This window comes from Glycine soja, chromosome 13, assembly GCF_004193775.1.
Source record: "Glycine soja cultivar W05 chromosome 13, ASM419377v2, whole genome shotgun sequence".
In the NCBI taxonomy this organism is placed as follows: Eukaryota; Viridiplantae; Streptophyta; class Magnoliopsida; order Fabales; family Fabaceae; genus Glycine; species Glycine soja.
In genome coordinates, this window is record NC_041014.1 from 25596830 (window position 1) to 25620881 (window position 24052).

Sequence of the window (24052 nt, forward strand, 5' to 3'; positions counted from 1 at the left end):
GATGTGTATGTAGATATTATTTGAAATTTTTATTTTCTAATTTATATAATTTAGTGGGTTATTTTTAAGTAATTTAATTAAGTAAAAATATAATGTGAATTAAATAGTTAAAAGAAAAGAAAAAAAGATTTTAAATTTGATTTCCTCTACTAATAAAACTAAACTTCTAACAAAGATGTTAAATCTAACATCTGCTTATAAAAAAAATAAAAAATAATTTAATTAAGTGGGTATGTTAGATAATCAAAACAATTAATATGAATTTAATAAGTAGATAAATTTTATTGTTAAAAATTTTATATAATCAATTAATTAATAATTACGGTTAATGATAATTATTATAAAAATCAATAAATTATTATAAATGATAGTTTTGTGAATAAATGATTATATAAATTATTTTGCATAATGCATAACCTTTTTTCTTTAACTTTATTAGCTTACTTTTGGCATAATAAAAATCCTATTGGTGTCAATAAATAACTCAAGTTATTATGATGCTTGATATACCAAATCATATAATTATATGTTTTCTTCTTCTCTCAAGATTTATGAAGGTTACATCAAGGAATAAAGAAACTTAAGTCAACTAAGAACCATAAAATTTCCAGCTCTCTTGTTCGTGGCTGCTTCAAGTCTTTGGCATCACCAAGTTGAACAATTGGTGGTGGGAAACCATAGCTTGTTGTTCACCGTGGAGAGTCTTTTAACACTATTAAATGTAATGATTTAAAATCCAATGGTCCGGTCCATTTTTTTTTTCTTTTTCTTTCTCCTTCTTTCCCGATTTGTCCCTCCCCACCCACCCACAGAAACCTCACCCCGACCCCAACCTTACACGAAAGAAGATGAAGCCTCTTCACCCCAATAACCCCCAATGAAGTTCAAGATATAAAAAAATGCCCCATCTTTCCTCCTTCCCCTTCACCTCGCCATCTTCTCCCACATCACCATACAAGAGGGAACAGGCACGACAAGAATGTTGGACTCAACAAGCCAAACATGAGTATAAATTAAAATTGAATATTGCGGCACAGCAGAAGTAATAAAATGAACACCAATAATAATAATAATAATAAATAAATACCAATATTTAACGTGAAAAATCCTCCATATCAAGGAAAAAATCACATGACAAACTCCAAAAAACATTTTACTATATTAAAAAATATTATAATATTTTTCATTTTCTTTCACACAAGAGATACAATATAAAATTTCCCGTGAGAATCACTCTTAAAGAAGTGTGAACTTTTGCCAAGCTTTTCAACAAAAGCATGCTCCGTAAAATATTTTTTCAAAATTTATCTACACCTCTAGTTACACATCTAAATGCGGCTAGTAAATTTTTTCCACTATGCATGCAAGGTGCATTTAATGTACCGTAAGTAGGGGTGGAAATGAGCCGAGCAGCTTGTCGAGGACCTTCGGCTCGACTTGACTTGTTTACTATAAAGGTCAAGCTCAAGTTTTTTAAAAAACTTTTTTAGATAAAAAGGCTAAGTTCAAACCATAAAAAAAGTTTGTTAAACTTGATAAGCCGGCTTGTTTAACTAATAATAATAATAACTTTATTTTATCAAATCTTATTTTATCTAGATTTTATTCTATCTAGATTTTATTTTATTCAGATTTTATTTCATCTCATCTTATCTTATCTTATCCAGATTATATTTTATTTCGTTTATGAGTTTGGACTTAAAATAGATTTGTAAGCTTTGGGGCTGAGGACCTATATAACAACACCAAGATTTTAATTTAGGGAGTTCTTTTTTGGAGAGGAGAATAATTCTAGGATTTTAGAATTTCAGTTTTTATTACTGTTCATGCATACTGTTTACGTAGAATAAAATTCATTTTCTGCAAATCATCTCTAATCCATACTTTTTTTAATATTATGCTCTTTTTATTTTCTTTTAATATACTTTGTGCTTTAACGACTTGAATTCAATATGATTTTGTTTATCAATTATTTTTTAATTTGTACATTATTTATACGAAATTTTATAAGTTTCTTTTTTTAGTTAGTATTTCACTAGGTTTTAAAATAGTTAATTAATCAAAGACGTTTTTAAGCAGGCTTTTAAATAGGTTCGTGGGCCAAGTCAGGCTTTTATATAAGCCGAGCCGAGCCTTAAAAAAAAGCCTATGACAGGTAATGAGCCAAGCTCAAACCTTACGTATTCAACTCGGGCCGAGCTCAATCTAGTAAGGCTTGGCTTGTCTCATTTCCACCCCTAACCGTACGTAGACTTTGGTTGGACACCTAAAAAAGAGGGATTGAGTTTAGTTCCAACGCAACATAGGCATCTCTACCATGCATGTAGGTAATGTTTGACAACAAGGTTGTCATCTTCGACCACACCAACATCAACCCCTTTAACATCTCCCTCTCCCACCACCCACGCGACCTCACCCTCAAGCTCAGCCACAATGCCTACTTTGTCCTCTATGACGTCATTGACAAAGGTGGAAGGAAGGTCTGTTGGTTTCAGTTTTGGTGGAAGGGAATGTTAATCAATGGTGAGAGAGGAAGAAAGAGGATAAAAAACTAGAAAGAAAAAAAATGTAAACCATTAAATTTTAAAGAATTACACTTAACGGTGTTAAAGACTCTCCCACGGTGGGAGACATGCTAATATTTAATATCCAGGAGCGTTCAATATATTTTGGGGCAGTAGTCCAGCACAATATATGTTCATTAATGGGCTCTTTCTGTCCCATGGTTTCAACCATAGAATCGTTGGAAACTGAAAGTAGAAAATAAAAATAAAAAGTAAGAAATTTTATATAGGTACAAAATCATGTAATATGTCAATCGTTCACTTAATAATTAGGGAAAAGTTGGAAAGCATACACTTTATTAGGAGCAAGAATAGCAACAGCATAATATTAATTTTATCCTCTAACTAGCGATGTTTAAAGGCGCTTTGTTTCACGCCATGTTTCATTTCAAGAAATATGAGTATGAGAATATTTGATTCTCATGTGTTATGGAAATATATTTTCAATTATGCTGTATTCCCAGAAAAGTTGCATTCCCCTTTCAAGCAGATTCTATTCCCATAAGGGGTGGTGGTGGGTATCTCCCATGGGAATGGAAGTTATTTCTACATGAACTACCTATTTCTACTACATTCTACTATATTTCTTTTTTCACTTCCACTTTTTTCAATTTTTTAATTAAATCAAATTTATTTTGTTTAAATTACTAAAAACCAACCAAACATTTTTATGAACATAAGATTATAAAGTAATCCATTGTGCTTTTGGATAGGTTCAATCCCATGTTATATTCCTCATTATTTGGGACAATGAAAAAAACGGAACAGCTGAAACATGTCAACATGGAGTCAGATGGAGTGAATCAAAGAAATGTAATCCTTCTTCCATCAAGAGTAGCAAGTCACCAAAAACATGTTAAAAAGCTGCAATTTTTAAAAATGTTTGATGGGAGTTGGGTCACACGCGCACACCAAATGTAGTGCACCAGTTAATTGGGAAAAGAGCAGTAAGGTATGAGAATTAAGCAAAATCAATTGCACAAACCAACCAATGGTGCCACTCCTTCATTTTCAACGATACACTCAACTCACATGGCTATGAACATACTTTCTTGAATCAAAACTAGCCATGCCACACAATGTAACCCATCAAGTGCACCATAAATCTTCCTATCACTCACGAGTGCAACCACATGCACACAATTCTTATTGAAAGAGCATAATCGAATCAAATTTCATCCAATGGTGTTAATGCTCATCTCAACCACATAAAAGAAATTAAAACATGCATTAAAATCCAAAACCATTCATGAAAGTCACAATCCAAAATTAAAACTCCAAAACAATCACTAAAAGTTTCCAAAACACAAGAACTAAAAACACAAATGAAATTTAAATGACTGAACTTAAAATAAAATTAAGATGGCTTCAATTCAAGCATCAGCCTCCATGTCCTGAGTCTCTTCTCCCTCTTATTCTCAGAGTATCACCTCTTTAGTTGAAATGGCGTATGAGTATAATATAATATATTTTAATATCAGATCATGAGTCCCCTTATTTTGATTCAAATTATAACCATTTTTATTTTAATTGCATAGCATGCATTTTGATTTTTCTTAAACATAAAAGTTTGATGACTGAGGTTCTGTGAATGGCAATGGCTCTGGTAATGAGCCACCTGATGGTGGAGGTGGTAGTGTGCGTCCTAAACATGAAAAACATCCAAGCATCCTTGTATTTGTTATCTTAACCGTTTCTAAATTGTGTAGTTATTTAAAAAAAAAAGGAACTGATCACAAGGAAAGCATTGGGGGGGGGGCGATCCAGGTTTGCAGCCAAAATAAATAGGACAAAGTATGCAAGAAATGAAATAGAAGTGGCCTAAGGAAAGTAAATAGGCCAGTTGTAGTAGTAATGTTCCCGGTGGTTCTTGTCCCAGGTCTTGTTCCACTGCAACGACACAATTTTATTTAGCAGATAATTAGTTCCTCATATTAAAAAAAAAAAAGCATGAAGAAAACAAAAGTATCAGCTCTCAAGAAAAATTAGATAGAGTAAAATAGCATACCAAGAACTCATATGGCTGATTCTTCTTCCTTGCCTGTTTCCAGTGATATTGCTCATATAACATTGCTTTGTCATGCCAACTGCACATTAAAGGATCTTAGAATATGAAATGTAAAAATGCGTTGATGCAAAAGAAAGCTTCAAAAGGCTAAATCATAACTAAAGAAGAGAGAAATGGTGCAAGCAGAGTTTCAAATCAACTCAAATATCATAAGCAGGAAATAGGAAAACAAATGAAGAAAGAACCAAATTGACCTTAAAGCAAACAATAGCTATACTTCTATCTTCCACAAAAGACACATGTGTAATAAAGCGATGAGACCCTTTTTTCTTCTTCAGCTTTCTGTTGAAATCTAGTAGCATACATTACATTCCAGCTACCCATTTTCACCTTTTAACTCATCATTATATGTAAAAGATATGAATATGAAATTCTTTCTTTGTAGCTATATTGAAACATATTGGACTGGGGGCTTTTTCCCTCCTACATAGTTTAAGTTTGCATTGTTTATATTGAAGAAAATAATGCGACAGGAAAGTGGCATACTGGCATTGGAACCAAGGGCCTATTTGGATAAACCATTCCATAAGCACTTATAGGAGAAGGAAAAAAAGAAAAGAAATTCTCTACACGCTAAAATTAGCTTATGCATAAGTTAAAAGTCAATTTTTTGAGAAATGAATATAAGAGAACTTGTACAAATTAGCTTATTCATAAGCTAATTTTAGCTTGAAGAGAAACTCTCAATTTTTCTTCTTATTTTCTTCTCCTATAAGTGCCTTTGGAGAAATTTATCCAAACAAACCCAAAATATCACTGCAGATTCTTGCGTATTAAATGTAAGCAATACATACATTACAAAGCAACTATGTACTCCGCAGCAGTATAAAGCTCCTTAATGATTACTGTTGCATACACCTAAGGGTGAAGGGAAAAGGGAGGAGGAAGAGGTGTCAAGTTCAAATCCCTCTCAGTGAGATTTCTAACAAACTAGCATTTACCGTTTAAAAAAAAAACTAAACAATGCACGCACCCTATATACTTACTGGGGCTAAATTACAACTTGGAAAAAAACCAAATCCCACCATCAAAGTAGCAGCATTTATCCGTTCCTCATTTTAGTACCAAAAATGTTCCATAACAAGCTAACAGATACTACTTCAAAAAGCATTTTCTCAACCGCAGAAATTAAACACAATACATAAAATTTATGCTACAAATATAATGCTATCACAGACACATAAAAATATACAAGAGTACAAATATATCACTATAAAATATGATTGAATTCTTTAAAAACCTATATCCTATGAGTAAACCCTAGCAAAAAGATATGGCAAGTTTGATTTAATTGAAAAGAGGGGAAGAGAGTGGTACTTGAACTGATTAGAGAGCTGCCACATGTAGGGATTGAAATATGTGAGAACAGCGAAGGCAGCGGATCCAACCCATATGTTGACGAAGCGATCCGGGTCCGAATGGGGCACGCCCGGGTCGCCACGATAAGCGTTTCCGAAATACTTCTCCATTCTTCCTTCTTCCTATCCCTCTGCTTTCTTTCCCACTTTCCAGAGACTCTGCCCTTATCCACTCCTCTCTCTATATATTATAAACCCACGCCTTCACGACGTCGTTTTTACATTTTCTTTTGGATTTTTATGTGTTTTGTTGTGGGCTTCCAAAATGCAATGGTGCAACCCTCCCAAACTGTTCAATGTACCTCCTTTTATGGAGCTTTTGGTTTAAGAAAATATTTTCTATTTTCATAAAAATATTCCGTTGAAAAAAATTAATTTTTGGAATGATTTTTTTTGCCAATGAATAAATATTTCAGAAATCAATTTTCGATATGTATTTAATACATTCTGAAAACTAATTTCCAGAAAATGTTACAATTTTAATACTTCTGAAATTTAGTTTATGAAACTGTTGAAATTTAAACATATTCCAAAAACCTATTTTCTAAAGCATGTGCTGCAATGTTCTCTAAGACTATTTTTCTCGTTTGGTAGATGATCCTCTGTTATCTCTATTAATTTAAGTGTAGAAGTGTTATTTTTTTATAAAGTCAATTTCTAATAAAAAAAGTTAGCTTTCGGAAAGAATCTTGTCTAAAATAATATGAGAACCACCTTTTACATTAATCTTATTGAAATATTTTTCGATTGAGGTTTGTTGAAATATATTTTTTATAAAGGTTTGTCAAAATATATTTTTGATTGAGGTTTATCAAAATATATTTTCAATAGAAGTTTGTCAAAAATGAATGATAGGAAATTTTATTAAGTAGGTTAAATTAGTCGGTAGGTCTCCATATTATTAGAAATTTTTTTATTAGGTCTCTATACTTTATTTTTTTAATTGGGTCCCTATAATAATTTTAAATTTATAATCAGATCTTCATGTTAATTTGTCGTGAGAAATTTGTTTGATGAAATATTTCATCATATACACGCATGCAGACGTGAATCTTAAACCAATACACCTAAGTTGATTACAAAGGTGCGAATCCTAAATCACAAATTGCTACAGAGGTGATTAAGGAGGTACGAACAACAATACAAACACATCAAAGAATAATTACGCAATAGGATTGGGGTTACAATCTGGGAAATATGGAATCCACATTTTAGGGTTGGGTTATGGTTTCGGAAATAATGGACGGGTTGGAAATTAAAAATAGGGGGTGTTGAGGCGTGTTAGATAAAAAAAATTACAAAAACATGAATAATTCCACATGTAACAGCAAAACCATTTGGGCTGACATAAAATACCACTTGACATCTACATATGTGTATATGATGGAATATTCTGTCAAGTTTAACCGATTTCTTACGGCAAATTAATATAGGGACCTGATTACAAATTTAAAATTAATATAGGGATTCAATTAAAAAAATAAAGTATAGAGACTTAATTAAAAATTTTGTAATACTATGAGGACTTGCAGACTAATTTAACCTATTAAGTATTACTTACAAAAAGATTCTTTCGATAAAAAAGTGGTTACAAGGAAAGGATCTTATCGAAAAATAAAGTTGTCTAAATTAATAATTTTGACGAAAATTAGTTCCATTTGGATTTTGTCGAAAAGGAAAGAGTTAAAAATATGACAGTTATCCCCCCATAAGTCTTTTTTCGTTAAAAGTTGGTTTCGACAGTTAATTATGCACGTGCATTCAAAAGCCATCAGAAAGAATTTAGAATTCGAATTCAAACAAAACAACTTGAGCCATTAGATGTAGGAAGTTAGTAAGTTACTATACACATGTCGAAATCATATAATTCGACCGTTAGTATTAGAAGTCTATAAATAAAGACCTTCGACAACTATTTTTTGTTGGATTGAATCACTACCACTCAAATTCTCAAACATCAACAATGCAACACTTGAAAATGACTCTCGGTTCGAAGGTTGCAGTGTATGTATTTATCCATTTTTAATGAATTTTTGTTTTGTTTACTTTTCAGCATTTCTTTGAACCTTTATCTCTTTTCAATCTCCATTTCTTTTTTGAACTCTTCTTTTATCCATTCCCCCTGGATTGTTATTCTCAAATTCATTAAGAGGTTGCATGATTAGAATTATTATTGAAAACTATTACTATCAAAAAAATACTACTAACGAAATCTGTGATTATTAGAGAAAATGTTTATATAAAACCTTTTACTGCGGATGTCATCATTGTTGAGATTATTATCACTATTTTCATCAATACTTGGGCAACTCTCTTAAATTTGAAACTATAATTGTTTGTTCGACTAAAAAGAACTAACAATTGAAAATAGATTCTATGTCTCACTCTTAAAGGTTTATTTGTTAATAGAATCACTAGTGAAAATTGACTTCTTAGATATATATAAAGTATTTTCAAAAACCTATTTAGGATTTTTATGGTTAACTAATTGGCACGCCCAGTGAGACTAAGTTGTCATAACTTTTGATCTTAAGAACAAGTCTTAAGGAGAGTTGCATGTTATTAAGAAGTGGTAGAATGACTAACAACACAACAAATAAAGGCGAAGATCTAATGATTCCACAAATTCAAACAACTATTGGCAAAACCACTTTGCTTCAAAGTAATGTAATTACAAATACTAGCACTCCACCATTTTCAACTTCAAGGCCTTGGGGTATGCCTCATATGAATATTCCACAAATAAACATGAGTATACCCCAAAGCCAACCCATTATTCCTTTGATTCTTCATAGTTGAAGAATGAATAGAAATCTAGAACTTGAGGGGCATGTTCATGCATATAATTCTGAAGATAGAATGGTAAGAGATAGTAGTATGATTTCAACAAGGGTATCAAACAAAACCTTAGCAGCATTTAAGAAACAAATTGTTCAAATCAATCACAAATTGGTCAATACTTTGACTAATCACATGACACCAATTTTGAATCCTTTATTAAGAATTATAAACGAAAGTTATCAACAAATTAATGGAATCTTGGATCGAATTGAGGATGCATTAGCCATTCCCATAAATCCACCAGTAGTTAGACCTATGATTCATGAAATTCTAACAAATGATCAACCCGTGCAACAAAATGTGCTGAATGACAAAATTGATTAGCCAAATGTTGATAGTAATCAAGGTGGACAACCAAATGAAGGGGTTTAACCTCTTGTTGTGCAACCTCCCACTATTGTAAATAGGAATTAAAATACAAATAAAATTTTGCTTAATATGCAACGAAACCAAATACTTGGGGGACAAAAGTTTCAAAATGCAATGTTAAAACAAAACATGATCCAAAACCCATAACAAATCAACTTAATGGTAGAACAAGCCTTGAGTAGGCATGGTATCAAAACAGGTTATGTGAATCAATCTTATTTTGTATCTATTTTTCCTGATTATGTTTTAAAAAGCAGAATTACCAATAGGATACAAACTTTGAAAATTTTCAAATTTGCAAGAGATTTAAGAGAATCTACTATTGAACATGTGGCTCGTTACCAGATTGAATGTGGTAATTTGGTCATAGATGAATTTCTCAAAATGAAATATTTCCCTGGTACTTCTCTGACGAAAAACGCATTTAGTTGCTTCACAACTTTGCCCCCAAATTTTAGTTAGTCATATACTTAGACACAACTTAAAATATTGTTTCATGAACATTTTTTTAGAGGAGAAACGAGTTAGTTTGATTGATTTGGAAACTATTGGAAGATTTAATAGTGAATCAATAGATGACTATTTGAATAACTTTCGAAAAATGAAATCTAGATATTATACTCATATTCCTAAACATGAGTTGGTCAAAATGGTTCTTTCATGCCTAAAATTTCCAATTCGTGAAAAATTAGTAAACCAACAAATGAGGAGTATGACAAATTGACAGAAAAAGTAAGAAGTGAACAAATCAGATATAAGAAAGAAAGAATTTGCAAATTTGACATGGATGAATGAAAAGAAAGAGTGGCATATGTTGACACTTTTAACAAAACTGAAAATTTTGTGAATTTTCAGGAAAATGATTTTGAAAATGAGGAGAATGAAATTAATCTAGCAAAATTAAAGTTTGGTCATCCTTATGTTTGTCAAATGTTGAAACCATAAGAAAAACATAAATTTTCTAATTCGAAATATAGTTTTGATATCACTAAAGCGAATAAAATCTTTGATGTTTTGTTAAAGGATAAAAAAACTGCTTTGAGTGAAAATCATAAAATGTTGTTGTTTGATCAAAGAAAAGGAAAAAGATATTGCAAATATCACAATGTCTATAGACATTGCACCTATAGTTGTTTGCGTTTCAAGGACATGATTCAAAAAGTTATTGACGAAGGAAGGTTGGAGTTTGAAGAGAAGCCCATGCAAGTTTGACACTAATCATTTTCAAGTTCAAACTAATTATGCATAACAAATGCAAATTTTGATAGTGGGGGTTTTGTTGATGAGATAAAAGTCGAATTGTCCTTATATACGGATGAAGTCAATCAGGTTTGGGAAGATTTTGAAAAGAAAGAAGAAAATGTGTTTCCACTTGTAGGGGATACCTTACTAGAATTTCTTACAAAGAAGAATGATTTGGAGAAAGAGGTAATTATATTCTCTTGTTGTAGTGTAATTTTTAATAAGTGTGCAGTAAAAGCATTTGTTTCAAAAATTCAAAAGAATTATCGAAATAGTCATGATCATGACAAGGAAGGAACTACTAGAGGTCCTAAAAGAGAATTTTCATTGATACATAAGGTCATTGAAGATTCGGTCAACAATGGTTCAATATGAGCACCTAAGACATATTCCAGCTTTATCGCTCGAATTTTGGCCTATATGGGCAATAATTTGAATGAAACAACTATAATGGCCAAAAAAGAAGATTGAATTGAAAAGGATAGAGAAAAAAACTACTTCGGCAAAAAAGAAAGAAAGAAAGAAAAAGAAAAGCAAATGGCTTCAAAAGACATAAACAAGCAATGAATGATGAAAATTGCCAAACATTGCTAAAAAATTTTGAAAAAAAAGCATGTTTGACAAAAGAAAATTTTGAGCACATAACCTTTAGTAAATGACAAGATACAAAAATTTTATGTTCTCAAAAATATATTCTTGAACATAACATTTTTGGGGGACATTTGTTATCTCTATTAAGTAAATTTTTCTAAGTGTAGAAGTGTTATTTTCGATTAAGTCAATTTCAAGAGAAAAGGATAGCTTTCGAAAAGAATCTTGTCGAAAATAGTATAGGAGTCACTTATTACATTAATCTTACCGAAATATATTTTCGATAGAGGTTTGTCAAAATATATTTTTGATAAAGATTTTTCGAAATACCTTTTTGACAAGAGTTTGTCGAAATATATTTTTGATAGAGGTTTATCGAAATATATTTTCAATAGAAGTTTATAAAAATGAATAATAGGAAATTTTATTAAGTATTACTTACAGAAATATTCTTTCGATAAAAAGTGGTTACGAGGAAAGGATGTTTTTGAAAGATAAGTTGTCTAAATTAATAATTTTGACAAATATTAGTTGCGTCTAGATTTTGTCGAAAATGATAGAGTTGAAAATTTGATAGTTATCCCAAAAGCCTTTTTTTCGATAAAAGTTGGTTTTGACGGTTAATTCTACACATGCATTCATAAGCTAAAAGAGAAAATTTCGAATTTGAATTCAAAAGGAGCAACCGAGCATTTTTTCATAGAAGATCAAACAAAACAACTAGAGCCATTAGACGTAGGAAGTTAGTAAGCTATTACACACATGTCGAAATTATATAATTTGACTGTTAGTATTAGAAGTCTATAAATAAAGACCTCAGACAACCATTTTTTGTTAGATTGAATCACTACCACTTAAACCCTCAAACACCAACAATGCGACACTTGAAAATGACTCTTGATTCAAAGGTCATAGTGTATGTATTGATCTCACTTTTAATGAATTTATATTTCATTTACTTTTCTGCATTTCTCTGGACCTTTAACTCTTCAATCTCCATTTCTTCTATGAACTCTACTTTTATTCAATCCACTTGGCTTGTTATTATCGAACTCATAAGAGATTACATGATTAGAATTATTATCGAAAACTATTACTATAAAAAAACACTATTAATGAAAATTGTGACTATAAGAATTATTATAGAAAATATTTATATAAAACTCTTTATATTATGGATATCACTATTGTGATTATTATCACTATTTTTATTGATACTTAAGTAATTTTTTTAAGTTGAAAACTATATTTGTTTGTTCGGCTAAAAAGAACTCACCATTGAAAATGGATTTATGTCTCATTCTTAAAGGTTTATTTGTTAATAGAATTACTAGTGAAAATTGACGACTTAGAAATATAAAATATTTTCAAAAGTTTATTTATGATTTTGACCCCTTGCGAGATAGGATTGCATCATGGTTAACCTCCTCTCAAGGAGATATCCTTATGCCTAAGAACTAATTGAGTAGTTTCATGAACTATGTTGGGTAGTTGCAACTAGATAGAATGACTTATATTTTTTGACATGTTGATGTGGTAAATTTAAGATAATTTTAGGGTTCTTGTCCTCTTTATTGCATTAAAAAAATTGAAATTGAGAAAAACTATAAAAGTAACTATTTATCTTAACTCAATATTATGTTTAAGTTGTTTATAAATGATATTAGAAGAAAAAGAAAAACAAACTAATACAATACATATCACTAAAAGTAAGAAGATGTTTCATGAGCATCCAATGTTTGTGTATTTTGAGACTATTATGATGCTAAAAGCATTTGGATTTTGGATAATATTATGTTTATTTTGTTTATAAATGAGATTACCCAGGAAAAAAAACTAATTAATACAATAGATGTCCAATATTAATGTATTTTGAAATTGTTATAAAACTAAAAGAATTACTAACATGTACTTGGATCAATTAGTGTTGGGTTGATCCAACTTAATCAAAGATCTCATATTTGAGTCTTTAATACCTTAATATCCTTCAACAACCCACATTCAAACAAAGGTTAAATATGATAGTGGGATTTCAATGATAATCTTCATAATTTTTCATGTTCTTCTGTCGTATAATTTAAATGATAAAAGAAGCCGTGCAAACAAATGTTTATATGACCGCATAATTTAAATGTTAAAATAATCACATTCTGAAATTTGATCATAATAGAATCACTTAAATGTTAAAGTAATCACACTATAAAATTTACAATTTTAATCTTTTTTTAAAACTAAAAGTGTTAGAATGTTTACATATTAATTTTAACTACGATATAAATTAAATAACTAATATTATGTCACATTACTAAATTTGAGTTATAACAGATTATTTTTTTATCAAATAATAATTTTTGAATTTGATAGAAGAATCAAAATTATGAATTTTATAAAATTGAAGGATTAAATATCTCTATTTTAAAATATGAGAACTAAAATTATAAATTTTAAAAAATAAAAAGACCAAATGTCTTTATTTTAAAAACCAAGGATTAAAAATATAAATTTTAAAAAATAGGGTATTGAAATTATATTTTAGCTTGATACAATAATGCTTTGAATATGGTATAACATTTTTTTATTGGATTTGAAAAATCTCTAGTTATTTTGTTTTTTTTTTAACATTGGACACATATTTACAATGTATTAATTCCCTCGTGAATGTAACGTCCTCGGAGGAATTGACACGCCTTGAGATCCTTGTTGATACTCAAAATTTATCCTCTTATGTGATCTTTTTAAGGTATGATTTAATTTTGAATGTTGTTTAAAAATTTATGAAAATTTTTAAAATTTTATAAATTTATAAAAAAATTTAAATCTTATGAACTCATTTATTATAAATCTATTAAAATCTAAACTATAAGATTCAAATAATAAATATTTTTTAAAAATCTTTAAGAATTATTATATTCTAACAAAATCTTTTAAAATTTATAAGATTTTCTTATGCTAAAAATAACTTTTAAAATTTTAATCTAGCACACCCTTTAAATAATCTTTTGTTACTTCAGATGTTTGTTCAGCTACTTGATTTTGTTATTTTTGTTAGACACTTTAGAAATGTTAGACTTAGAGTTTAGTTCTTATTATTATTTAAAAAATATTAGTATAGTCTAAAAAGAAAAATGATACCCCATCTTTTCCTTTTTAATTGTTTTAAGAAAATTTTGTTCTTATTTATAATTGTAAAGTTTAGCATCATATTAATTATATTTTTATTTTTTTCATTATAATATTGATGTAGATGGATCACCTGCATTTGGATAGAGAATTTTGACTGAGGATGGTAATTTATCAGGTAATTTGAATTTTTGTAATTTAGAATTCATTATTTGGATGTTTTTATGAAGAATTTAAAATTTTGGAATTTTAAAACAAAATTTTAAACAACTAAAAATCTGGAATTTCAATTTTCTTCTAAAAGGTGAGAAATTGAAATTCTTGTCTTACAGTCTTGTCTTCTCTTAGCTCGATCGAGTGTGAGCATAGAGAACACATATAACTATATATTTTTTTTATCCATTTTTTTCATTCTCATAATTTTAATTTTTTTTATCCAAACACAAAATTTTGAAAATAAAAGAATTTCAATTGAAGTATTTGAAATTCTTATAATTTAAAATTTCTCCATCCAATTATGTTATTTTCATCCGCAAATCTAAAATCTAAAACCTTACTTAAAAAGCCTAAAATCTAGGATTTGAGTTAAAAAAACACATGAACTAACAATTAGTTACTATTAATCTTATCAATTACAATTTCTTATTTTCTGATTTTTAATTCAAATTTACACATATATTTACTATAAAGTTGAAAGAGAAAAGAATAAAATAAGAAATTTAACAACTATTTTATTTTAATAAAAAAATTTATTACAAAATAACCTTGAACAATAAATAAAAAGGAAGTAGTATATAATATATATATATATATATATATATATATATATATATATATATATATAATAAATGTTACACTATATCTAGATAGAAATAAAGGAAAAAATAACAAATGTCAATATAATATTTGATATATCCATCTCGAGTTAATTATCAAATAATTTTTCTTTAAAATAAAGAAAAACACTCACCTATGGCTTTCATTGACTAAAACTAGCTCACTACTCTATAAATAAGTACCCCCCTAATGCTATCTTCTCATATATCTTCTTTCATTTGATTTTCCCCCCTTTTACTTCGAAGTCCCATTCCTTCCACAAATCTCACTGCTGCTTCTTCTCAAAAGCACTTCTTCAACCCAATCATCTCAACCCTTCGCTTCCCACCATTTCCAATACTTGCAAATTCCCCCACTTCCACCACCCACCCAGGTTTCCTTTCCTTTCATTTTCAATTTTCTCTCTTATATATTCATTTTCCAAACGTGCCCTTCTTCAATTGCAGTCACCCAAACACTCAATCCTCAATGGACCCCAAACAATGCCGCCTGCCGAAACCCTAATTTTCCCTCCAAACAACCCATGACCAATGGCGGAGCAAGAGCCGCGCCCGACGACTTCGGCCGCGCCGCCGCCCGCCTCGCGGTGGCGCAGCTCTGCGACGCCGCGGGGTTCCAAGGCGCCACCGCCTCCGCGCTTGATGCCTTCACCGACGTCGCCGTCCGCTACCTTCTCGACCAAGGTCGAACCGCCGAGTCCCACGCCAACCACGCCGGCCGGTCGCAGTGCACCGTCTTCGACGCAATTCGCGGCATGGAGGACCTGGAAGCCCCGCGGGCTTTCTCCGGCGCCGCCTCCGGCGGCGGCATCAGAGAGATTATAAGCTTCGTTGAATCCGCAGACGAAATTCCGTTCGCCCAACCGATTCCTAACTTTCCGGTTGTTCAGGAACGACGTCGCATCATCCCGAGTTTTGATCAGATGGGTGAGGCTCCACCGGCGAAGCATATACCCGCGTGGCTACCGGCTTTGCCCGATCCTCACACGTATATTCACACACCCGTGTGGGATGAAAGAATCTCTGATCCTCGCGAGGATAAGATTGAACAAGCGAGGCAGCGTAGGAAGGCTGAGAGGTCGTTGTTGAGTTTGCAGAAACGGTTGTTGCTGCGTAATGGGTCGGTGGAAGTAAGTGCAATAACATCATCTTCACCGAATAGTGCTGCTTTGGATCCTCAAGTGGTTGGGGAGGATGATAAGGTTGTTGATAAGGATGTTGAGAAGGTTGTTAAGGTTTCAGTTTTGGAAGAGGCTGGTGGTGATGGTGATGGAAAGCGTGTTTCGGTGTTGGAGGCGTTTGGTCCTGCAATTGAGATGCTTGGGAGTGGAGGGTTGTGTGATGAGGATGATGGGTTGGGAGAGAAAGAAAAAAGTGAGCTTCCTGTTGTGAGGCCTACTGTGCATTTTAAGTTCAGGACTGGGAAGAAACTCATTGGGGAGTCCTTGGATATGAGAATTAGGAAGAAAGATGCGTCACCAACGGCGGTGTTGGCTGGGAGAGAAGATGAGAGGGATGATAAGAAGAGGAGGGCTGAGTATATTCTGAAACAGTCCATGGAGAACCCTCAAGAACTCACTCTGTTGTAGATTGATTAGTTTATTTATTGCAAGGTTTTGAAATACGGTCCGCAATTGCATGTTTTGGCCACAATGTTAATGTTTTTGAGGTGTCTGTGCCTCATTGGTCACATTTGTCCGCAATTTCTTGCAATATCGAGAAATGTGACGAAACTGCAACTGCAATTTAAAACCTTGATTTATTGACTTGGATATGATTGGTTTGCATTGAGTTGAGGGGGTGGTCGGAAATTAAGGGCTTTCTCATCTTCTGGTGAGGACGTTGTGAACTTACCTGTAGAATCATTCTTAGCATGTTTTTAGAGAAGTTGAATTCGTTTCTTTTCTTGCTAGTGTAGCTCTAATTTGTGTATGGATTTTTTAACATAAAGCTCTTCTGTCCGCGGCTCATTGTAATTTAGACACCCAATTCAATTGAATCAATATACTGAATTTCCTGTGCTGTGATCTTCATTATGCTGCAATAATGGCTTTTTTTTTTTTGTGGCACCACTAGGTTGTGATAACCATTGTCTTTATAGAATAGGCTGTTCCTCATTGTGGTTTTGTTGATTTATGTGATTATATTGTTGGTAATGCATTTTTTGCCAAGGAATACAACAAGTATCTATTTTTATCTCCAAATTTTAATTTTAAATTGCTAGATTGAAATTAAGAAATTTAATTTCGTTATGGTGTGGCTACTTCAAATCTTCAATTCTTACCACTTTACTAGAGAAAAATATAATTGCAATATTAGTATTGCAGTAGATGTGTTTGGGAAAGGTATACTGAAAGTGTGCCTGACATTTTCCAATTAATTGTTTCTTCCTGTTCGTGGATCAGTCTTATTTATTTTGTAAACATGAGATAAGCTTAGTGCTTGTTTGAAAATGTGGTGGACCATGTTAAAAAAATCATGGTAACCTTAAAGCTACTCTTTGATGTGGTGAGACACCATGATTTTGGGTTCTTGCTGGTAATTCAAATACACTGTTAGTAAGTTTTCCCTTGCATCATTTGGATGATTTCAGCTATTCATGCATTGCCCAGATTCTACATCTTCTACTGATAATAATGACTACTTTTTCTCCCATCATCTGTGCTGATAACCTGCACTATTTTCATTTCTGCTGGTAGTTGCATCAGGATAAGTTGGCACTGTCATCTTTATGTGCCTATGGCCCCATGCTATGAAAGTAAATTACAGGCAAGGGCCACAATATCTAAATCATGTATATCTTATAGGATGTATGCTTTAGATTTTGTTTTATAACCTCCTGCAAGCAAGGTACTTGTTTAATAAGGCTCTACTCCACTTCTTCTCATTATATGTGGTTAAGTTCTACTTGAGTTATGGGCACAGTCTACTATGTAATACTAATTTATAATAATATATGATGCTACAAAACAGTATTTTGATGCAACTTTTTCACACAATTCATATTTCATAGTACCGAATTGTTTCTAACTGATGCTTGTTTTATTTTATTGATTTTATACCATGTTGCTTATTGATTGAGGCACTCTGCAAAGGCACCTCATCTTATTATGCAATGCATTTGCCATAGGTCTTCTGTAGCACAATGATTGCTTTTGGTAATATCTTCATGCCAAAAACAATTAGTCATATGAGCTTTGTTAGTAATCTTATGTATCAGTCATTGCTAATAAAAGCATTGAACTTTGTTTTTCTTTCCCCCTTTCCGCATATAACTTACAGCAGACCACTCATCAAAAGGGTCTATGTCAGGAGAGATAAGCAAAGGGTTAAAGGGGGGAACTGATACAGATGTGACTAATGACTGAATAACTGATTGTACAGGGGTGGATAACTATCTAAAAGAATAAGTAGTATAAATAAGAGGAGAGTAGTACCAGGGAGATCTAGATTTGTACTTGAGGAGTGTGAGGTACTCTCGAGTATACCTTAGAAGTGCAATTCACTTGCTCTAGTTGCATTAGCTAGGGTATAGGAATACAGGTTTTCTCAATTCTTTTCTTACGAATTCTTGCACTAACCCCAGTTGAACTAACAGCCAGTATCAGAGCTATACTTCAGTGTGGTGCCTGCGTGTTTGAAATAGTATAGACTTTCTGTTATAAACCTCCTAATGTCTTGCATCATACCCTTCCAATGGAAAACTGCTGCAACTCTTTTGAATGGGCAAAACATCCCCACATGACCTCCCGTGGCAATGTGTGGAATTCTTGTAGGATTAAAGGTATCCTTGAAGAATTTCTAGGAAACACTGGCTTGTCATGATAGAATAGTTTTCCTTCCTTTACTTTTAATGAAATGGCTTTTAAGGTAGTCATTGTATAAGTTAACAAGTTTATTGTAAATAATAGTTTGTGATTGAATAATAGTGTAAAAATTATCTACTTTATATTGTATTGCCCAAAGATGAGGGTGAAGCAGAAAAACTGGAGCCTGTAATGGTTGAACCAGCTAGATAACCCTCCCTGAAGGAATGAACGTCAAACACGAGAAACTATGTATTTTTTGGTAAGAACACGAGAGCCGTAATAGTTTCTTTGGAGGCTCTGACGTTTTAAGTGCAAACTATTTTAAAGTATGATGAACCATTGGATGACTAGCGGTAGTAAAATTGAAGTGATGCGCCATTTTGGGTGCTGCATATCATGTCCTTAGTACACAATTTGAGAAATTGTTATAAGGAAATATTTTTAGAATTTTTTTTCAAAATTATACGAAATGCCGACAATTTTTTTTGTATAAAAGAATGGTAAAATGTAAATTATATATCTTTTCCTTTACAACTTAGTGGCATTCTAAGTAAGTGTCAGACCCAAAGTATTATATGCGTCAACGATGTGGTTAATTTAAACTCGCTTCCAATGCAATAACAGCTTTCCAAACCATTATAAAATTGAAGTGATGCACCATTCTGGGTGCCGCAGACATCTCAGTAAAATGATAATGAACGTGTTTGCATAAATGTTCAATTAAACGCAATCAGCGTTCATCCAAAAGCTTCCCCTCCCTTGCTTCTGCATTTTTGCCTGGGAATGCGTGGAATGTCTGTTAAACGTCGGTTATCCAAACACACTGAATGTTTTGCAACATGAATAGAGACGTATTGAAAACAATTATTTGCAACCTAACCAAGCCAAGCAATTTTTCAACTCCTTTATTTTACACATTACCATTCTATAGTTAAAAGATGGCCAAATTAAAGGCTATCTCATAAAAAATATTAAGAGGCTCTAGCAGTAACATACCGTCAAAATTAAGAAGACGGGTAGGTGCCCAGTACAGAAATGTAAGGTATGAAGCTACAAAAGAAATCTGCAAAAACTCATACATCAACCAGCACTGATATCAAAATCAAATGCACAAATAGATTATTCATTTTTTGAGGAAAGATTTTTCTTCCTCGTATAAGAAATGAAGTTACTTGGTCTGATTATATAAAAGGTCTCAATGCTTCAGCTTCACATCCATTTCCACAGGAAAGACTTTGTATCGATGGTTGAAGATCATGAAGTCCAGGTTGGAAGGTAAAGAAACAATCCTGCATCCAAGGTAACAAACCAGGTGATTGGGGATCCACTATCTCCATAACAAGTCATATCACCAGTAGAATCAGACTAAATTACTCAATTACCTCAAGTATGAACCAAGTGCAACCAAGAAAATCAATTACAAAGTTTTTGGAAAGAGAAAATTACTTTGACAATGAACAAATATATTAATAACATTTTGACACTTTTTGCAAACTACTCTTAACATCCTTTCCAATGCAATGTTTTATCATCAAACGTCACGCCACTCCTTTTTTATCTCATATGGAGGTAACAACAAATGATCCAATAATAACAAATATGTGTAAAATGGTGTCCAATAAATGGTGGTAAAGTATTACTTGGTATTTTATTAGGCAGCATGCTTTTATACAAAAACAATAATATATTATGCATCATGCCATATTTTATTGGAGGCAACTAACACTTGTATGGCTGACTAAGCAGAAAACTGTTTAGTAAATTGTTATATCAATGAAATAAGTCATATTATATCAACGAAACAAATCATATAAGCATGTGGATGGGGATATCAATGGTTGAACCATTGAGCTTGAGCTTTCTGGTAATATTCATGTCGTGCTGAGGAACAGTCAAATTTTCCTTTTATTTTTTATTATTTTATAGACAATGGCAAATTGAGCATATTTGTGAAATCCAGTTACCTAGCATCTAATCTACAGGATTATGAATAAAGAATCAAACATAAGTAGCTTAATGGTCCTACTCCTATGGCAAATTAACGGACCCTTGCCTATGCATATTGAAAGGGGAATCAATTCCCCTTGTTTGGGCGTTGAAGTTAGCAAAGGAGGGAAATTGAGAAACCGAAAGCAAAGCACATTTTATTTTTGGTTGGAGGAAAACAATTAAAATCCCTTCTCCACTGCTGATATCAAGATATAGGTTACAGGTTGGAGATTGTACAAGAATAAAGAAGAAAACATAAAAGGAAATGTACAGACACGCTGCAAGTGGGGAACACTTCCCACTCCCATCCCCTATATAAAAATCTTCCAAACAAGCATACTTTTCCCTCCCCTTTTCTTACCCCTCCTTATCTCCCATTCATACATATTAGTTAGTCCAGTTCATCCATTGCTACTTGAATAAACGATAGAAATAATCTAGTTTCTAGGTCAAATGTGAGTACAAACACAAGCTTTTCCCCTAACAAGGAGTTTTCACCTTCAAAACAAAAGGAATAACAATTTGAAACCTAAATTGCCTCATAAAAGTGTGTAACACAACCAATATATCACCATAACTGACATGCCACAACTTGTAACTGCCTAATCCAAAATTAATATAATATAAGAACAATTGCCTAACAAAGAATTATAATTTCGTAATTCTGAACTTGGCCAATCAAAATAGAATTAATTAACCCTCATGTCAATAAATTATTCCTCTAGTTTGAGAGGAAAGAGGAAGAATTAAATAAGTATAGAGATGAAAGAAAACCATAAAGTAATCCCATATACTGAACATGAGATTTTACATGATCATTTAACCCAAACGGAATGAATATTTACTAGTTTACTATTGCCTAAAAGTATTTGTCTATCTCATCAGTTTCTAAACTCCTAACAAGCAAGGTGGTTAAAGACGATTTTGAATATTTACCTAGTGGGATAAGTTTTGTTGTTCTTGTTGTTGTTTGCTTCTACCTTCCCACCAAGGATGGATAGGTGGAAGTAAATCTTTTGCCAAACCTATTAAACTTCCACACCAACTCTATTTCCACTTCAATTTAGTTTTACTCCTTGCTATCATGTATGTGTTAAATACCTCAGTGGGGTTTGAATCAGTTAGCAAAAGAAATAGTAGTTAGTAACTGGTATGATTAGACAGCTTAGTTGGGGGTTGGAAGAACCCAGGTATCTCCTGGAGGAGTCTGTATCCACATTTCCTCATCTCTGTCCTTGTATCTCTTCAATTCAGGTCAAGAGGCAGAAGTTTCTGTCAATACAGTTCCCATTTCTTATATTCTAATCCACTACGATCAGTATGCTCTATCACTAAATGAAGGACCAATAAATACAACAGAACTGATTGAAGGTAGACCAAGCTTTAAAGGAAAAGACAAAGACATAGTAAGAGCAACTAATATAAGGCATCCTATAATATATTTTGAGCACTATCGCAGACGTAACTCTTTTTGAGTTCTGAGTCCCACAATGAACTTTTCATTCTAAGCTCACGTTTCACCACTCATCCAAATAATAAATCCACCACCTCAAACATAAACTCTCTTCCAGGATTAATCTTCTATAAACAAACCTCCTCAAAATCATTCTCCACCCAATATCCAAACAAGACTAACAAGCACATCTAGTTTATGACTATGCCAAGACTAACTCAGTGTGAGTTTCTTGGAACAAGAAGCTATTTGAGAACTAGTTTGCCAAGTTCACATTAACCTCCCTTTCTAACAGTCTTGATTTCCAAACCTTCTCTATTTCCATTCTTCTACTTTTTCAGGCTTTTAGTCCTCTCACCCAAGCAACATAACTTGTTCAAGGTACACCAAACATAAAACAGGCAACATAATCACATCGCAAGAACAACTTATGTCAGCTATAATAGCATTGCACCTAAATCACTATGTTCATTCCCAAAGTCAAAGGAAGGATATCATCATTCATTGGATCAAGTTGCTATTTCTCAAAATTTAGAACAACCACTTGCTAATAACACTTGGAGTAACATAGGAAAATCAAATCAACCACAAGCTCAAATTCACATTCACTAGAATCAAACCTTCAAAAAACAAAACAAGGAATATTTACCTGTTCTCTTCAGAGTGAGGGTGGATGGACAAAAATTTCCCTGGCACGGTTAGTGCAGCCCACATGCAAAGAACTAACCCTAGAGTCACCTCAATCACCACCTGCAATTCCCAAAATCTAAGATTAACAAAATTCCAATAAATCACAAATAAAACTCGCCTACCCAAAATCAACACCCACATTCAAAGGAGGCCCTGAAAACTCTTCCTCCGTAATCTTCAACAAACCCCTGTCTGCAACCAAACCAAACCCGAATTTCAGTTCAGATCCGCGTGCATCAAACAAACCCCAGAAGCTTTTTTTTTACTCTCAACAAAGTTCAAATACATAAAAATAAGATAAAAATAAATAAAATTAATGTGAACTACAGAGAGGGATGCGTACATTGGATGGTGGAATATGCGGCATGAAATAGAATGAGAAGCCCGAGGAATCCGACAACAAAACCTAAACCCATTGTTTTTTGTGTGCAATCTACGTTGGTGACGGTTGACGTAGACGAGACAACTACAGAAAGATCGGAAAATTCGAGGAGTACGAGTGACACCACAATGTTCCAATTGTAATTGCAAAATTATTAGCTTTAACTTTTTACTCCTAAAAATCCTCTGTTTTCACTTTTCCGGTTAATTGGACTACTCTATCTTTCATCATATGCTAATTTTTTTTTCTCTCTAAATTTCACCTTTCATCCTTTATGTTTTAGTTTTTTTTTTTTTTTTTCAAATGATCTATTTAATCTTTTATTTTATTTAATTTATTCTTTTATCTTTAAGAAAGTTTATTTTAATTCTTTAGGTTTTAAAAAAATTAAAATAATCCTTTTGATTGTTTTGAACTAATATTATTAATGATTTAAAAAAATTAACAACTAAAACCGTTACAAAATATATCATTTTTTCCTTCATCTTCCTCACTCTCCACCAAACCCCACCACACGTCCATCATCACCCCCTCCACCCCTGGGCTCTTCAATGCCGCCATCACTGTGTTCACCATCTTCCTCTGGTTCAGCGCGTTCCTCGCCGTCAAGCTATCCAACAGTATCATCACAAACACTGACACTCCCTCCTTCTCCCCCTCTTTTCTCCTCCTCTGCCGCCTCCGCCATGAACGCCTGAGACGCAGCCAACAGATTCGCCTGCCGACTTGCGTGGGCTTGG

At 32.5% G+C, this 24052-nt stretch overlaps 3 protein-coding genes across 4 annotated transcripts; 1 reads left to right on the forward strand and 2 right to left on the reverse strand.

Annotated features, from left to right (window-relative positions):
- Positions 1-4210: 4210 nt before the first annotated feature.
- LOC114380791 lies at positions 4211-6163 on the reverse strand. Its single transcript, XM_028339840.1, has 3 exons — positions 5950-6163; positions 4573-4651; positions 4211-4454 (listed from the first exon to the last, which is right to left on the reverse strand). The coding sequence occupies exons 1-3, from the start codon at positions 6099-6101 to the stop codon at positions 4386-4388; spliced, it is 300 nt and encodes a 99-aa protein (XP_028195641.1). The 5' UTR covers positions 6102-6163; the 3' UTR covers positions 4211-4385.
- A 9032-nt stretch (positions 6164-15195) lies between these two features.
- Positions 15196-17022, forward strand: LOC114381052 (transcription initiation factor TFIID subunit 8). The gene is made up of 2 exons (XM_028340228.1): positions 15196-15363; positions 15437-17022. The coding sequence occupies exon 2, from the start codon at positions 15514-15516 to the stop codon at positions 16576-16578; it is 1065 nt and encodes a 354-aa protein (XP_028196029.1). The 5' UTR covers positions 15196-15363; positions 15437-15513; the 3' UTR covers positions 16579-17022.
- A 2365-nt stretch (positions 17023-19387) lies between these two features.
- LOC114381303 (membrane magnesium transporter) lies at positions 19388-23566 on the reverse strand. Of its 2 annotated transcripts, XR_003660000.1 has the most exons (5): positions 23274-23566; positions 23070-23122; positions 22890-22990; positions 19795-20087; positions 19388-19575 (listed from the first exon to the last, which is right to left on the reverse strand). XR_003660000.1 is itself a non-coding variant. In XM_028340521.1 (4 exons), exons 1-4 carry the CDS (start codon positions 23344-23346, stop codon positions 19994-19996), a joined length of 321 nt encoding a protein of 106 aa, XP_028196322.1. In that variant the 5' UTR covers positions 23347-23566; the 3' UTR covers positions 19666-19993. The 2 variants fall into 2 exon arrangements, 1 of the variants encoding a protein (XP_028196322.1); XM_028340521.1 differs by lacking the exon at positions 19388-19575 and having other exon boundaries at positions 19666-20087.
- Positions 23567-24052: the final 486 nt, after the last annotated feature.

Coding starts and splice junctions, on each gene's coding strand:
- LOC114381052 (XM_028340228.1), top strand. CDS start 15,514: ATGACCAATGGCGGAGCAAGAGCCGCGCCCGACGACTTCGGCCGCGCC.
- LOC114381303 (XM_028340521.1), bottom strand. CDS start 23,346: ATGGGTTTAGGTTTTGTTGTCGGATTCCTCGGGCTTCTCATTCTATTT. Junction 22,991..23,069: donor TTTCAGGGCCTCCTTTGAAT/GTGGGTGTTGAT, acceptor TGGGAATTGCAG/GTGGTGATTGAGGTGACTCT. Junction 20,088..22,889: donor CCTCACTCTGAAGAGAACAG/GTAAATATTCCT, acceptor CCTTGGATGCAG/GATTGTTTCTTTACCTTCCA.
- LOC114380791 (XM_028339840.1), bottom strand. CDS start 6,101: ATGGAGAAGTATTTCGGAAACGCTTATCGTGGCGACCCGGGCGTGCCC. Junction 4,652..5,949: donor CAGCTCTCTAATCAGTTCAA/GTACCACTCTCT, acceptor TTTAATGTGCAG/TTGGCATGACAAAGCAATGT. Junction 4,455..4,572: donor ATCAGCCATATGAGTTCTTG/GTATGCTATTTT, acceptor GTGTCGTTGCAG/TGGAACAAGACCTGGGACAA.